The sequence below is a fragment of the Ursus arctos genome, unplaced genomic scaffold, assembly GCF_023065955.2.
Source record: "Ursus arctos isolate Adak ecotype North America unplaced genomic scaffold, UrsArc2.0 scaffold_5, whole genome shotgun sequence".
NCBI lineage: Eukaryota > Metazoa > Chordata > Mammalia > Carnivora > Ursidae > Ursus > Ursus arctos.
The window spans coordinates 50,605,933-50,622,845 of NW_026623067.1; the positions used below are offsets into that span (position 1 = coordinate 50,605,933).

A 16,913-nucleotide genomic window follows, 5' to 3' on the forward strand; every position below is an offset into this window, starting at 1 on the left:
CTGTCAAGCTGTACTGTGTCTCAGGGTATATTTTTAAAACTGGTTAGCTTAATCCATGTGGTCTTAACAATTGTGTCTTTTAAAAAGGATGTTGTTCAGTGTTTTCAGTATACCTGCTGTACACCTTTATCTTTATGCCTCCTGTCCACCTGATCTTTTCTCATTGTAAGGGTTTGTATGTCTACCTTTACATTCTTTTTTTTTTCTGGTGCCTTGTTCTCTGGAAGGTGCCATCAGATAATTGTCGAATGTGTGAGTAAATGCTGACTTTTTAAAAGATCCAGGATATAACAGCATTTTCTATTAAACTGTAGATATCTGGCTGTATTATGTTATTTTCCTAAATTTTAATTCATGCAGTAAATTTATTTAAAATTCTTTAAAAATAGTTACCATAGAGCTGTATGTCTCTGTGTAATACCTGATTTATCTTTAAAAAGATACATGTATAATACATTTCGTTTAGTAAATATTAAATAGTTCCTGCCTGGGACTTAATAGTGTTGTGTTTTTGTTTCTTGAAGGAAATTGCCTTCTTTCCTAATAGAGTTCTTTTGCTTCTCCTACTTCTATTGTGATAGATACGACCATATGTAGGATGTCTGGTACAGTATTTGCCTCTTCTTTGGAAGCAGAGTGAAGAGCACAATATGTTGAGATGTGCTATTCTGACAACACTTATTCATCTTGTTCAGGTAAGTTACTTTCCATTTTCTTAATATATATAGATATATATATATATATATATAAAATTTTTAAAAAAATTGAAATCTGATTAACGTACAGTGTTAGTTTCAGGTGTACAACATAGTGATTTGACAATCCTGTACATTACTCAGTGCCCACACAATAAGTATAGTTACCACTTGTCACTACACTTTTATTACAGTATTATTGATTATATTCTTTATGCTGTACTTCTAATCTCTGGGACCTATTTATTTTATAAACGGAAGTTTGTACCTTTTAATCCCTTTTTTATATTTCACTGATCACTTCTCCTCTGGCAACCACCAGTTCTCTGTATTTAAGATTCTAAGGTTTTTGGCTTTTTTTTTTTTCTTTTCAAATTTTATTCATTGTTCTCATGTGGTTTATTTTAATGTAGTGAAAGGCCTCTCACTTTATGTCTTTTTCATGTGTGATCTAAACAGTTTTAAAAACTACTTCTGTGTGTTGACTTTGGATGTTTTTTTGACATCTGGAAAGTACTCTCTACTTTTTTTTAAATTAAATTCAGTTAGCCAACATATTTGCAGTAGTAACTCAGATTTAATGTTCAACAATTTATCAGTTGTGCATAACACCCATGCTCAGTGCCCTCCTTAATGTCCGTCACCCAGTTACCCATCCCCTCCAGCAACCTCAAGTTTGTTCTCTACAGTTAAGAGTCTCTCATGGTTTTAAAGACATTTTCTTTCATGAGATGTAGCAGTCTCTCATGGTGATAGACTCATGATTTGTGCAGTCCAGTGTACTTTCTATGCATTTTCCTTGGGTTCAGGGCTTTTCTGCATAAATTTACTCCCCATTTTCACTCTTTTTTTGTGATTTGAAATAAAAATTTTCCTTTTCATCAGTTGGGAAGGTAGGGAAACAGGTGACTTACTTTTGAAGGAAGGAGTGAATATGATTTTAGGCATCTTGACTTTGAGGTGTTGGGGTTGTACAGTGGATAGAGAGAAATCTAAAATTTCAGATTGAACAGGACTATGTAGGTGTCATTTGAACGGTTATAGTGAATTATATTCTGATGGTGAGAGGATAGAGAGGGAAGGGCTTAATGCCAAGTCTGAGAATATCTGGACCCAGGTATGCTCAAGTGATTTTTATTGGCCTTGCCCCAAAGTGTGATAGATTTTCCAGTGGGGTGATCTCTGAGTTAATGGCTACTTGACAGTTTTCTAGTAAGTTAAAAATTGGGGGAAAAAAACATTTTAACGTTAGTCTTTAAAAAACCTTTCTCAGGCACCCTAACACTTTTTTTGATTTGTAAATTTTTTTCTTTCATTAACTGTTTGTGGATGAGTTTGACGGTTACAAATTCCTACCTAACGCAGTGTCAGATAGATGAATAGTGATACAAAAAATTTTTTAAAGCACTTTGTTTTTAATAAATGTCTCATGTAGCATCTCTTCTTATCTACCATTTAATTCTTGTAATCTTCTGTGAAGATTATGTGCGTTTTACAGAGGAGGATACAAAGGCTAGGATAAGGTTACTGACTACCCTAAGACTGCTCTCATAAGTAACAGAATGAAGAGTGATCCACATTTTTTGCATCATATCTCTGCCAAAATGTGTTTTTATGTTCAGTTTTGAGAGTTATGTGACGGAGGTGTGAAAAAAAACCAGCTTCTCTTATCTCCTTAGGCAGTGTCACCTCAGGAGGTCTTAGGCCAGAATAACCTGCAGGGAATGTTTGGAGTATAGTGTAGGGCCTTTTCCTTTAGTCGTGACTATTCTGTACCCTGTGTTTTTGTTTAGGCCAAAGGTGCAGGGTTCCAGCCAAGTGGTCATCCATCCTTCTTGGAGAAAGCATAAAACATTTAATATTAAAGTTGAGATTGTAGCTTAAAATGTGCTTTTCAGTCATTTGAGAAGTTTATACTAAGGGTTATTGTTAAGTCTCATTTTGTAGAAGACACTGCCATCCTTGGGCTTTTCAAACTTAACAGGGAAACATTAGTATATTTGTATGTTTCTGTTTTCATTTTTTACGTTCTGGGAACCCGGACTAGTAGTCTCTGACTAAAGAGATCATCTGTTGATCCTTGATCATCTCCTTTTGTTATTATTATTTTTTAACCTGTGAAAAATTTGAAGTGTACAGAAAAAGGAAGAAGAACAGTATAATCAGTCTGTCCTTAGGTAACTATCACCCAGCTTCAAGAACCTTCAGCATTTTGTCGGTATAAATTTAGGGCACTAAAAAGCTGATTGAGAGGGTTGAAAACGTATGGGAAACTTACTAATTATGAATTTTTCCTTTAGTATAAAATCTACCTGGGTTTTTTACAGGGGATGATCCACGTTTTTGAGATCTTTCCTCAGTGAAAGAGCTTTTAGTTTCCTGCCTCTTGCATATTACAGCTCCCTGTTTTTATATAGTATCGCTCCTTTTGACTACCTGTTTTCTCCTTGTCTCCCTGTCCTGAGAGCATTCGCTCTACCGTATCAGAGGATCGAACAGGGCCAGTGGTTTGTTTGTGGACTTTATGAAATCTTGGCATCAAGTCGCTTTGTGAACACTTTCTGGAGGCCCTTAGTTTTAATACCTGACTTTTAACCTACCCCTTCCCAAACCAGAGTACCTGGCACTACCAATTCTTGAGTCTTTCGGAGTTTCTGTAACATAAGTCAGCTTGCTTCTTGCCGTTATTTTACTGCTGTCTTCGAGCTTTGGTTTTCCGAGTTTGCTGAGTCAGTTGCCACTTGTCTTTCTAGCTTTTATCTTTTCTTATGCTCTCTCTGTGCTTGTGGTTATAGGTCTTTAAGGCACATCCTCCTAGTTTCTTTCAGTGGTTCTTGACAGAGGATGCTTGGATTAAATCTGCCCGCTTTCTCCAGGTGTTCCCATAGTACTGCTAATACTCAGTTGTTTGGTGTAGCTGGAACATAGTACAGAACTTGGGCTGAGGGTCAGGAAGACCAAAAAAACATCTGAAGTTCAGAACGAGGAGTGTTATCATTTTTATTTTAGAAAGGTGATCAGGGCACCAGTGGGGGCGCGGTTGGAAATGGAGTAAAACTAAGGTCAAGGAAAGTAGTTGGCAGACTTTGTGTTAACCATGAAGGAGATGATGCGGATCTGAAGTAAAGGCCATAGAAAGAAGGAAAAAGATTTGAAAAATATTACACAGAATGAAGGATTGTTTAGATGTTGGGTGAGTAAGAAGAGGAACTAGGTGGTTGAGATACCATTCATCACTGAGTAGATAGATAGTGGTTCAGGTCACTTGAGTTTGGAAATTCAGGGAGAGGAACCAATTTTAGGAAGACATTGAGTTGGTTCAGTGGTCAGCTTAAGAGTTCGAGCTGGCTTCTGGGTGATGATGTCCTGTAGTTATTCACCGTGTCTGGAGTTCAGAGATTGGGGATTGGAAATAATAGATTTGGACATTTTCAGCATGCAGATGACCCAGGAGAAGGCAGTCAAAAACAATACCCTGCCAGTATTTAGGGGGTTTTATCCTTTTTTTCTTCCTTCACCTAAAAAAAAAAAAAGAAGTATAAATTCACAGGCTGTTGCAAAGATAGTACAGAGTACCCTTCACCTCATTTTTCCTTTTGTCTTATGTAATTATAGTAGAGTACGATTTCTGTCCCTTGAATCATTTCTGATAATTTTAATAACTGTTGAATTTACTTTCGAGCTTTCGTAGTATTGTAGACAATGTCCTATTGTGATTATTTCATGGCGTTGCAGACAATGTCTTATAGTTAGAGCTGTGGGCTGTGACAATGGTCAAATTTATTTAAAGCTGAATATCTGGGATTGGACACAGTCTTCAGGCCATTAGACTACAAAGGTGAATGTCTTCACTTTGACCGAGAGAATCTTGCACGTTTACCAGTTGCTTACTTTTGTTTGGCTAAAGCTCTAGCATCTTGTGCTTATTGGATGTGCACTAAGTAAGTGGATGGATTCTAATTTTCCTAAGGAATTTTAATTCTACTCGATAGTCAAAATGAACTTGACTGGTTTGTCTTAATGTTCTTTTTGTTGTTGTTCTATTAAAGATTGAACTATAGAGACTGAAATTAAACTAAATTTTAAAATCCAGTGTACTACTTTGTTAATTGTGTCATTTTAATAATTCTCTTCCTTTAAAAACATCTTTAATAAGATCTTTCAACTGATTCTTAGTTACAGAAAGGGCCAAACTTTTTTAAGGATAAACTTTATGTATTTCTACTGAGGTAGCTGTCCCGCTAATAAAGATTGAACTCAGGTATACATGTGGCACTGGAAGATAAACACATGTAGATTTTGTTGCACTGTAATTTACTATATGTTGTCATGATATTTGAATTATTTCCTAAATAAGAAGGTGTTTGATACTTTATTGGTTTCCTTTCTGTTTTTATCAGATTACATAGATTATTGGGGATTAGAAATTGACTTTTTATCCATTTCATTTTCCCGTAGAGTGCTTAGACTTAGTGTGCTTCTCTGAGTCAACATCTGTAAGACAGAAATTAGGTAAACTAGAACTTGAGATAAAACCCCTTCTTCTTCCTCCATCTTCGTGTTCTTGGGTCATTAATACGAGCAAACACTGTTCATTTAAAATAAACCTTACAAAAGCAAAGAAAGAATCTCTTCCTTTACCCTCTTCCAGCATCCTTTCCCCTTCCCATATTTAATTAGTGTGAATTTTTTCTATTTGCTCCCAAGAAACATTTTTATGCATATATCTCATATGCATATAGGTAGAAATTTTAAAAAATTCTTGGGCATTGTGCAGTTGTTATACACACACTTTTGCACCCGTTAAATCCAGTTAGTAATAATTTTTGAGGTTGTTTTCATTCCATGCTTAATCCTTCTTCGTTGGCTGCTCAGTATTCTGGAATATGAATGTACTATGATAGTTATTTTACTGATGAACATTTTGATTGGGTTCATTTAGAGATGATTTATAGAATTTAGCATAGCAGTGTTAGTACTTCTTAAGAGTCAGAGAAGAGAAAATATTTATATGTGGAATCTCTTAAAACGAACAGATGTTTATAGCTTTGGTGTATATGGTTTTATTACCATTAGGCAATTGAATAGTATTTTGCTACTTGCTGTTCAGTTGTAAACAGAACTAACCTTGTTTTAGTAGTGCTATGGTTAGGACCATCCCGGAAGATCTGACTGATTTATTTTTTCTAAGTTTGTTTTAGGACCTTTTTATATGATAGGTTATTTTTTGGTGGGGGTGGGATCTTAGAGTGTCTTATGTTAAGTTTTATTTATACTTCCCATAGGGATTAGGAGCAGACAGCAAGAACCTGTACCCCTTCCTGCTCCCAGTTATTCAACTGAGTACAGATGTTTCCCAGCCTCCACATGTTTATCTTCTGGAAGATGGTTTAGAATTATGGTAAGAGGAAAAATTTGATACCCTGGATTTTTTTTTTCCTGGCCTTCCATACTCTCATGCCAATAAAGCAAAGGTCCTGTAACAGGGCTTTAAAACTCAGCATTTAAAAACAAAAACATAAAATCACTTTTCTCTGAACTGGGTCACATAATAGCTCCATCTCTTCTTCGCAGCTGTCACTCAGTATAGGCTCATAGGAGTCAAAGTTAAAAGGGGAAATATCACTAAGAACTTGGCTACATTTGATATTTGTGAATTTGAAATGTAAAATGGGGAGAGTGCATTAAATTTTCAAAACTAAAAATGACTTAAAACTTGCAGCCTGTTAAATGGAATGATTTGGGGGGTGTTATTTTTCATCCTCTTACTACCTTACCCAGTAAGTAATGAGATACTCTCCCTCAGCCCCAGATGCTGAGGCTACTTAGTCTTGACTTGACTATTTTACCAAGTGAGTAGTATGTTGTGTCGAAAAGTAAAAAAGAAAAACTCTGTTTCTGAGGTGTCTCGGTACCACAGACCTGTAGTGACTGACCGCTCTGTAAGGAGCTGTGCTAGAACATAGAAAACCCTTTTGCTTTACTAAGCTTATCTTACGCATAGCAGCAATTTTCTGCAGGGCCAGTTATAGGAAAGGCTTAAACATTCTGATATATAAACTGACTTTTGAAATTAAAAAAGAAAATCACAGAAATAACCATAGAAAAAAAATGAACATTTCTGGTTTCCTTTCCTCCTCCTCCTCCTCTCTCTTCCTCCCTTCCTTCCTTCCTTCCTGCCTTAGTATTTTCTTAGATGTTTAGGAATGAACATTTTTTTATTTTTAGAAATTGTCTTTGGTGCAAATTATAAATTAACGATCTGTAGCAGAATACTACATGAACAATTTTAAAACAGGTAGATATTCAAATCACAAGTTGGGTTTTTCATATTTTCTGGGTTATGTTGTTTGAACTTAAATGACTTTGGATGGTTCGATTGCAAATTAGCATGTGTTGAAACCTTTTATATTCATATATTTTTATTTGCACAGGATGGATTACTCTAGATCAGATGTTGGCATACTTTTTCTGTAAAAGAGCAGACAATAAGTATTTTAGGCTTTCCAAGCTATGTGGTCCTTACCCTTACTATTCACCTCCGCTGTTTTTGTGCCAGAGCCGTCATAGATAGTATGTAAAATGGCTGTGCTCCAGTAAAACCTCATTTACAGAAATAGGCTGTGGGTTGAATGTGACCAATGTTTGCCGGTCCCTACTCGAGATTGCAAATCAAAACATTAGTCTCTAGCACATTTCTGTAGACATGTAGATAATTTATGATGTTAAAACTATTAGAAAAACTAAAAATATTAGCTATGGTAATGAAATAGACTCAGATACGTAGCAGTATATTAGCATATATGTATATATATTAGTAGAATTAGTTTATTAATGTGTTTATTAAAGGTCTATAAATTTTTTGAGGATTACATGAACAGGTAATAATAAAAGTACTTGCTCTGTTAATGGTGATCTTTTTTTCCTAGCCTTTAGTTATATGTAACAAAATGAAATCATTAGAATATTTTTGGGGTGTTTTTGTTTTTGTTTTGCCAAGTTGCTTAGTTGCTAAGATTCTTTAAATCGAACCAGGTACACATTTCTTTCTTTCTTTTTTTTTTTTTTAAAGATTTTATTTATTTATTTTGACAGAGACAGCCAGCGAGAGAGGGAACACAAGCAGGGGGAGTGGGAGAGGAAGAAGCAGGCTCCTAGTGGAGGAGCCTGATGTGGGGCTCGATCCCAGAACGCTGGGATCACGCCCTGAGCCGAAGGCAGACGCTTAACGACTGTGCCACCCAGGCGCCCCAGGGTACACATTTCTTCATACATTTTTCTTAGTGAGTTAGAACTCACCTTTGGAATCAGATATAGGTGCCAATCCCAGTTATACCACTGCATTAGGTGTGTAATCGTTGTCTGTGAGACTCAGTTTCCTTATCTGTAAAAAGAGGAAGTACAGTTCCTACCTCACATGGTTGTTGTGAGGATGAGATAGTGTTTGTAAAGTGGTTAGCACTTTGCATATGACGTTGAAAGCCTGAGAATCATTGAGATTGCCTGAGAAGCTTGAAAGGGCAGGTATGGAACATTCAGAATCCCACAGAACTTGTAACATCCCAAGGTCATATCAAAGATGACAGAGAAGAGCTGTCTAGTGATAGAGGAGGAGAACCAAGCCAAGAGGGGAGAATATTTTCTGAAAGAGAGAGTGGTCAGCTGTGTCAAATGTTGCTGATTGTCCCTTGTTAGAGGTACAAAGAAGTGAATTTGGCCCATGGAGATAATTGGAGGGGTTTCAATAAAGTAGTAAGAATAAGTTAGAATTATAATTATTTAAGTACAGACTGTGAACATTGACAATTTTGGGAGCATTTACTAGGAAGAGGAGTGTAGAAATTGGACAGCAGTTGGCTGGCGTGGGGAATCCAGGGTCTAGAGGGATGGATGAGGCTCGAGAGTGATATAATTGGAGACAAGAAGGGATGGCATTTACCCTGTGTAGGGTTTTGTTTTGTTTTTTTTAAATAGCATGTGGAATACTTCATCCATTTTAACTAGGGGCAGAAAGATGGATTTTTGTATTATAGTGGGATGAGATAGGAAGGTGTTCAATCAAATGGATTATGTTTTCTCAACTAAATGTGAAGTGTAGCCATCAACATACTGTTACAGCTGGAGTTGAAGTATGTAAAAGATATGAGGGATTTGTGGAGAAAAACGATGTAAAATAGTTATCTTGGAGAATGGGAATTTGAACTTAGTAGGGATAATCAGTAGCAAGATATGTTTGTGGTCATACATACCAAGTAAAACTCTTCAGACTGATTATGTCGGTTTCCCCCCCCCCCCCCCCCCCCCGCGCCCTTGATTCAGAATGCTGGAGATTCATCAGTGTTACCAGTCTTCTCAAAGAACCAGCCTTTGGACTTGATTCTCTTTGTTGTGTTTTTGTTTCCTATTTATTAATGCTCTTTAAGTTTTTGTCATTTGAACTACCTTCTGAGAGTTAGCTCGGAAATTTTTATTCTTCTTTCCTAATATAAACATGTAATATTGTAAAATATTTTTGAATAGAATTTGAACAAATCTTACATAAACAGGTTTTTTGTTCTTTGGTTTTTTTTGTTTTTAAAGGAAGTACGGTAGGGTAATGGAGACTGGTCAAGAATAAGCATCAGCTATACACCATTAATTGTAATATGCTCTTCATCATTAAAACAAAACCCAGAAAACTGGTTTGATTGCCTTTTTCCAACCACTTACGAGATTAGAATCTTAAAAAAAACAAGAACAAAAACAAAAAACAAAAAAACCTCTCTCTTTAAAAAAACTGACTGCCTGAAATAAACTTTTCTTGCTAGGATGAATTCTACTTTTAATATGTCATACAAGTCTACTTTCTGGTATTTTATCAGATTTTATTTTTTCCCTTAATTATAAATGAGTTGGATTGATAGTCTGTATTTTGTGATATTGTCTGATTTCATATCAGTGTCATGTTTGTTTTACCAATTTACCGGTTTTTTTAAAAGTGATTTTTTTTTCATACTGGGATGATCTCTGTAATACAGTAACTCTCTTTGGATAATTTGAAAATTCAGTAATAAGGGAACTGAAAATGGATTCGTGGCAGTGGCTGGGTAGTCATTCACAGTTTGGTAATATTCTCAGGTTGTTTCTTAGTTGTTAGTTTATACATACTTAACTTGGGTTTTGATTTTCCATGTCTGTTACAGTTTGGGTGCTTAATACCTTAAGATACTATTAAAAAAACCTTACATACATTTGCCTTATCTCTGGTATTTGCAGTTTTATTTTTGTCTTACCTCTTTTAAAGTACATTTATTAGAGATTTTTTTTTATTAATGTGAAAGAAGTATATGTTAGATTTTCTGCTGTGTTTCTATCCTTTCATTACTTTATTTTTCCTTCAGATTTTTTACTTCCTACACTTAGCTGGGTATATTTTCTTAAAGCTATAAAAAACGGTTACTTTATTACCTTTGTTTTTCTTAAGTGCTAAAACATGTAAAGCTCTGAATTTGTCTTGGATTATAACTGCCTATTTCCCTTAAGTCTTGATATATAATGTCCTGTTTTTTATTTTGGTGGTAGCATTATGGATTTTTAATGTCTTTTTTAGCTCATTCTTATTTTTTGCTGATACTGAAGTACATGATTCAGGTCTGGATTTATTGCATTATAAATACAACATATCACTTGTACAACTTTTAAAAAATTAATAGGAATTTTAGCGACTAAAGGCTTTGCTTTTGTAGCATATTCATATCAATAATAATGATATCAAAGATGCAGACTTTGTTCTTTTTAACTAGTAGGTTGTATAGTTCAAATCAGTGTATTTTTATTTTGACACTGGTTTATTAAAATACCCATCTAGTTTTCTTGTGTCAGTGTCCCTTTTTATTTCTAGCATTCTTGATCTATAACTTTTAAAAGATATTATTTACTGCACAAAATTTGAGTATTTTTGTATATTGGTAAAATATTTAATAAATAAACAGTATTTAAAATATTTTCATGAAACATCATGTGATGTAATATATATGTATGCATTGATTAACTTTTCACCTTTTAATTATTTTGCATTTAAATTTTATCTGATGTTAATATCATCTTATGGTTTATTTAGATTTGACTTAACTGTCTTTGTTTAATGTTTGCGTTTTAGCTTTTCTGTTTGAAATTTAGTTGTGTCTCCTACACAGAGCAAATTTTTATATTTTGTATTTTAACTTAACCAAAGATGCTTAACCTCAAACAAATTTTCATGCTCTCACCTATATTTGTTAAATGGATATTCCTGTCTTTTCACCTGATGTGCTATGTTTCCTATATTTTTTGTGGAAGGGTAACATTAAAATTTACATTTCTCTAGTTAAAGATGCTGGTACATATAACTTTGTCTAATTAGTTGTCAGAATAGTAACTTGTTAAAAAAAAAAAAGAATAGTAACTTGTCTCTTCACTTTCCTTTAGTACTTTGTCTCTATTCCTTTCTAATTCTTCATTTGTTTAATCTGGGGTTAAATGCCATGTCATTTTATTTTTAAGTACTTTAAACTTTTCAAGATTTTTTTCTTATTTTATTTATTTATTTATTTTTAAAGATTTTATTTATTTATTCGACAGAGAGAGAGACAGCCAGCGAGAGAGGGAACACAAGCAGGGGGAGTGGGAGAGGAAGAAGCAGGCTCATACCAGAGGAGCCTGATGTGGGGCTCGATCCCATAACGCCGGGATCACGCCCTGAGCTGAAGGCAGATGCTTAACCGCTGTGCCACCCAGGAGCCCCTTTTTTCCTTTTTTAAATAGTATGGCTTATATTGTGGGAACCAGCATAGGCAGTGAGAGTGACAGTGACCTGACTGGTCTTTTTACCAAGGTAATGACATTGGGAGGAAAGAATTCATATGGAATCTTAATTTGGATCCAGTGACAGAGTTTGAATCATCTTCTGAGATTTAGAATATGCCCATCAATTTTTTTTCTCACTGAAATATCATGACTGGATGGTGGCTTTTCTTTTAATTTCATTGTTATTTTAAAAATGAATAGGATAAAATTTTTTTTAATCTTTTGTTTTATTCTTTAAAAATAGAATCAAATCCTGTTGTTATTCATCTGAGTAGAGAATTTAAAAATATCATTGCTTGTGTGTGTGGCTCGTACTTCATTTTCAGGATGGCTGCTTTCTTTTGTGTCCCCCGTCCTCTTCCCAATTTTAGCATTTAAAATTTGTGAAATAGTTCATAGATAAAAGTACTAGGGAAGTCATATTATTTGTAAATATTTATAACTTACGTAAAATGAAAATTCATTTCTTGTACCCTCGTTAAGAAATGGGATAGTAAGAATGTCTTCGAAGCCCATGGTATGGCATGTTTGTTGAATTCTCCTGTTTTTATTTCAAGGATGACCCACTGTACCAATTTTTTTGTTTTCATTCCTTGGTTTTCTTTCTTGTAATGTTTTTAAAATCACGTGTATGTGTGTCTCTAAACAATATATTCTAACTTCATATAAATTTTATAGCTTGTGTTCTAACTTGCTTTTTTTTTTTTTTTTTTTTTTTTTGGCTCCCTGTTCTAAGATTGATCCATATTGATGAGTTTAAGGGTATGAATGTAACAGTTCATTTACTCATATAGCATTTTGGTTGATGTTCAAATAATGCAGCCGGACATTTTGTACATGACAATGTATGAGACCTTATTCACTAGGTCATAGCTATTTGCACATACACATATTTCACTTTTGTAGATAATAATTACTTTCCAAGTGATAAGACTAACTTCCTCCTGCCGGCAGTGTGCAAGAGTTCTCACCGTTCTGTAGCTTTGCCGAAACCTATTATGTCAGACTTTGGAAATTTTGCTAATCTGGTAGAGGTAAAATTGTACCTTGTTTTGCTTATAATTTACATTTTCTTGATTACTAGTTCAATATCTTTTTATATTTTTTATAGTCAGGTTTATTGACAGTTTTTAGGTGGATCCTTTGTGGAATGCTTGTTCATGTGCTCTTTGCATTTGTTTCTTATTAACCTCTTGTGTATATTCCTTTGAATACTGTTCCCTTTTCAGTTCTGTGTATTGGAAACAATCTTCTCCCAGTATGTGACTTATGTTTTGACTTTTTTGAGGCATCTTTTGATACACAGTAATTGTTAACGTTAATGTAGTCATATTTATCTCTTTTTCTTTAATCTTACTTTAACTTAAACCTATAATTATGTTCTCCTGACATGTTATAAAATAAAGGCTTACCCTTCTCATGTAAATACTGGAATTAATTTCTGTATTTTGTGTGAGATAGAGGCCCAGTAGCTCACCACCAGTGACTGAATTGTCCAACCTTTTCTTAAGTTGGAAGCTGCCTCTGTCATAAATGAGCAGGTCTGTTTCTTGTGTTACTCTGTTTACGATATTAAATACATTGATTTTATAGTAAGCCATAATATGTGGTAAGAGAAGTGCCCCCTCCCCACCATATGTTTTGTTTTTTTGACAAATTTCTTGTTTATTCTTGGTCATTTGCCTTCCAAATCATTTTAGAACTCAGCTTTCCTAATTTTTAGGGGAAAGCCTGTGGGGATTTCAATTGAAGTTTTATTGATTCTGTGTAATAATTTAGAGAGAATTGACATCTTTATGATGCTGGATTTTTTTATCAGTTACATTCAGTATCATTACTCTTATAGTAAGATCTATTTAAATCTTAAGTATTTGTTTTGATGTATAGAAATTGATTTTTGTATATAGTGTATTGATAGATTCAGCAACCTTGTTGAAGTCTTTTAGTGATTAAAGTCCTTTTTTAATGAATTCGTTCTCCCTCTCTTTTCTGTCAGTCATATCTTCTGTGAATAAAGACTATTTAACTTTTTTCTCTCACCCTTGTGTCTTTTATTAATTTATTTGGTGTATCATGTGAGGAGCCCTCCATACATACACTTACTAGATGTGAAGGTAGACAAGATAAAAAAAAAAAAACGGATATTTTTTGAGGTGTGGTTCTGTTTTTCCAAGAGTATGGTTTCAAATATCATCATTAGGTGTGTTTTTTCTATGAGTGTTTGGTAGGTACTCTCTTACCAGATTAAGGACATACTTTCTGTTTATGATAGGATAAGAGTTTTGTGATGAATGTTAGATTTCGAGTAGGATCCCCTCCTATTCTTTTCTTGCAGCTGTTGTGACAATCATGTTTTTCTCCATTAAGTTCTTGAGTGGGGAGTGAGGAGGTGAACCAGCTGCATACTTCTGTGATAAACCACGACCCATATATATCTTATTTTTTATACATTGATTCTTTCATATTTTCCAGTGTCTCTTGAAATTTTGGCACACGAATTACATGTGACAGAAAAAAACAACAAAGCAATTTTTGTCTCTCCTTGATGATAATCATGCTTTTGCTTTATCGTTATAATTTCATTATAAATATTTTAGTACGTAGTTACTTCCCTTACTATTTTTGCTTTGTATATAGAAATAATAATATATGATTTATAGATAGCCTTTAATGTGGACAAATTTGGTAATTTTTTTCCTGGGAAGATAACTTTTATAATTTACTGTATTGTCCATTTTTCTTTTTTCCTTTAGATGGGACAATTTTTTAATAAGTTGTATTGTTAACAGCTTACTGGTTATAGAAAGAGGCTTAATCATCTGTTTTTCTTCCTAGGTTAGTGACTTTGGAAAACAGCCCATGTGTTACACCAGAGTTGCTTCGTATATTTCAGAATATGTCCCCACTTCTTGGTATGTGTGAAAGTGTAAACACAGTACTGTTTTTGAATGAAGCCGTAATTTGGGGTCTTAAGGTGACTTTAAATTGTATCTTCCATTTTTACTGAAGTCCCTCATATTCACAAACGAGTTTAATAGTATTTTAATAGTTTTTAGATATGTTTCTATGTAACTTTTTAGAACCATTTCTGCTTATTAATGAGTAGACACTAAACTTACTAAATAACTAAGAACAAAGAAGTGTTCTTGGAAAATTAATTGCATATTACGTTTGTACTTTGCCTGGTTAATTTTTTATGTTTCTTAGGAGGTTCTGTAAGGTATTTAAGAGACTGTATTGTAGAGCTGCTCCTGTATACCATGGTATTATCCGTTTCCTTTACAAAATGATTCTGTGCTGTCACTTGTTCACAAATGAACTCTGTACATATTTCTGGTTTAGCTAAAGCACCAACGACATGAAGACTATTAAATATTGGCAGATCATCTTTATTGTTTAAGTATTTCTGATTTATAGAGATGCGAAATCATGAAGCGTAATTCTAGAAGCATCATTTGTGGCACATGGGATGGGAGAACTGGACACGGTGCTAGGAATGGGGCCTTAGTCTCTCTCGGCCAACTGGGATGAGATCTGATTAGTTTTCTCTTTTTTCCAATCTGAACATGTTTTCTGAGAATGATAATTAATACTAGAGAATACTTTCCTGTTACATGTCACCTACTGTTCACAAGTATAGAATACTCTAAAACACACAATATTTTGTTTGTAAAGTTGTTTTGTGAGGGATTTTACCAGTGGAGATTTACATTTAAACTCATGGAGGAATGTAAAGATTGTATACAGTGCTGTTTATGGGTCTTTATGATTCTTTTTTAGTCTGCAGAATACTATCATTTATTTATAAAATGTAAAAATTAAGTTTTTGCATTCATAGTAACCATTCTTCAAGAGTGATCCATGAAGCATCTTTAATTCCTTCATTAGAACTTTTTGTCTACTAACTAAATATTGTCGGGAGAGGGCATTTACAGCAATATCTAAAGACTGTTTTTTTTCTGGGAATTTATTTGTAGTGAGTAGTTTTATTAGAGGCAAAATATTACTGAGGTATAGTGATACACCAGAAAAGTAGATTTACTTTTTGACAGATCAACACATGTGGACTAAAACACTATTATAACTGATTAGAAAAAAGCTCATTTGCTCAGCGATCATAGTGGGTAGATAATGTAATTAGTCCTTCACATTTTCTCTGAGATTTTCTATCATTTTACCCCATTCTTCAGAATAGATCTCAAATAATACAAAATACTATATGTTTTCTAATAAAGAGCCACTTGCCATTTAGCATCTAGTGTCCCTATAAAATTGTTGAAAAAATGCCCAAAGATGAAGACTGTGGCAATAGACCAGTCACTTGTTGCTAGTCTCCTAAAGTTTTATCTGTCTTTAAGAAACCACAGGGAAAGAGAGTGGAAAATGTCCTTTTCACTTCCCTTAACTCTCTAGTGAAGGCGTTTTAGTTCTCCTCTTCCTAACTTTGAGACCAAATACAGTGTCATTTGTGGGTAAGTCCACAGTGCTTCTTTGTACTTGACCTAGGAATAGAAACCTCAAACAGAGCCATTGTCAACTTTGTCATGAACAGGATTCAGCCATTTTCACTTATGGGTGATTTCACTTTGCCTGTGTTGTTTGACCCCCAAATTCAGCATGTCTGACCTTTACAGTGTAACAAGAGAAGGATTGGTAGATAGGAAAAAGAGACTTAAAGAGCATTGACTAACCCTACTAAGACTTCATGAAGCCACTTTGAGTGTAGATTTAGGTAAGCACTATAGGACAGTTTAACCGTAGCAAGCTCTGCAGTTGATGCATAGTCCTTACGAGTCAGTAAGGACTTCTATGTGTTTGGAACAATGTCTCGTGGAGCACCTGGGTGGCTCAGTCGGTGAAGTATCCGACTCTTGATTTCGGCTCAGGTCGGCATACCAGGGTCATGAGATTGAGCCCTGCATCTGGCTCCACCCTCTGCGGGGAGTCTGCTGGAGATTCTCCCTCTCCCTCTGGTCCTGTCCCTGCTTGTATGAACGTGCACACATGCACGTGCTTGCTTTCTCTCTCTAATATAAATAAATCTTTAAAAAAAAAACAGTGTCTGCCACATAGTAAAGATTATTTGTTTTGCAATTATATGTGTTACTGTTACTGTTAATATTACTGCTATTTTAAAAGAAAAACCAAACACAGTCTCTGAAGGATTTGTTAACTAAATCAAGAAGAACTAGTGAAATTTCATCCTCGTGATAATTGATATTTGATTTACGCTTTTTTGATACTCAACAATTTAAAAATTCTATATTTAGAGATAGTAGCAGTGAATATAGATTATATGGATGCTAATGAATTAGTTTATTTCCTGCTTTTCTCTTTGAAAACAAACACTGTAATCTGTTTTATGCATTATAGTATGTATATTTGTTTCGATAA

The 16,913-nt window shown here is 34.4% G+C and overlaps 1 protein-coding gene across 10 annotated transcripts in view; it reads left to right on the forward strand.

Moving 5' to 3' along the window:
* The window catches only part of IPO11 (importin 11), a 210,538-nt gene that overhangs the window by 97,412 nt on the left and 96,213 nt on the right, over positions 1–16,913 (forward strand). For all 10 annotated transcript variants that reach the window (XM_026498905.4, XM_026498899.4, XM_057307430.1 and 7 more), the window contains 3 exons: positions 582–695; positions 5,981–6,096; positions 14,355–14,431. In XM_026498905.4, coding sequence (XP_026354690.1) covers positions 582–695; positions 5,981–6,096; positions 14,355–14,431 — 307 coding nt within the window. The remainder of the gene's footprint in view (positions 1–581; positions 696–5,980; positions 6,097–14,354; positions 14,432–16,913) is intronic.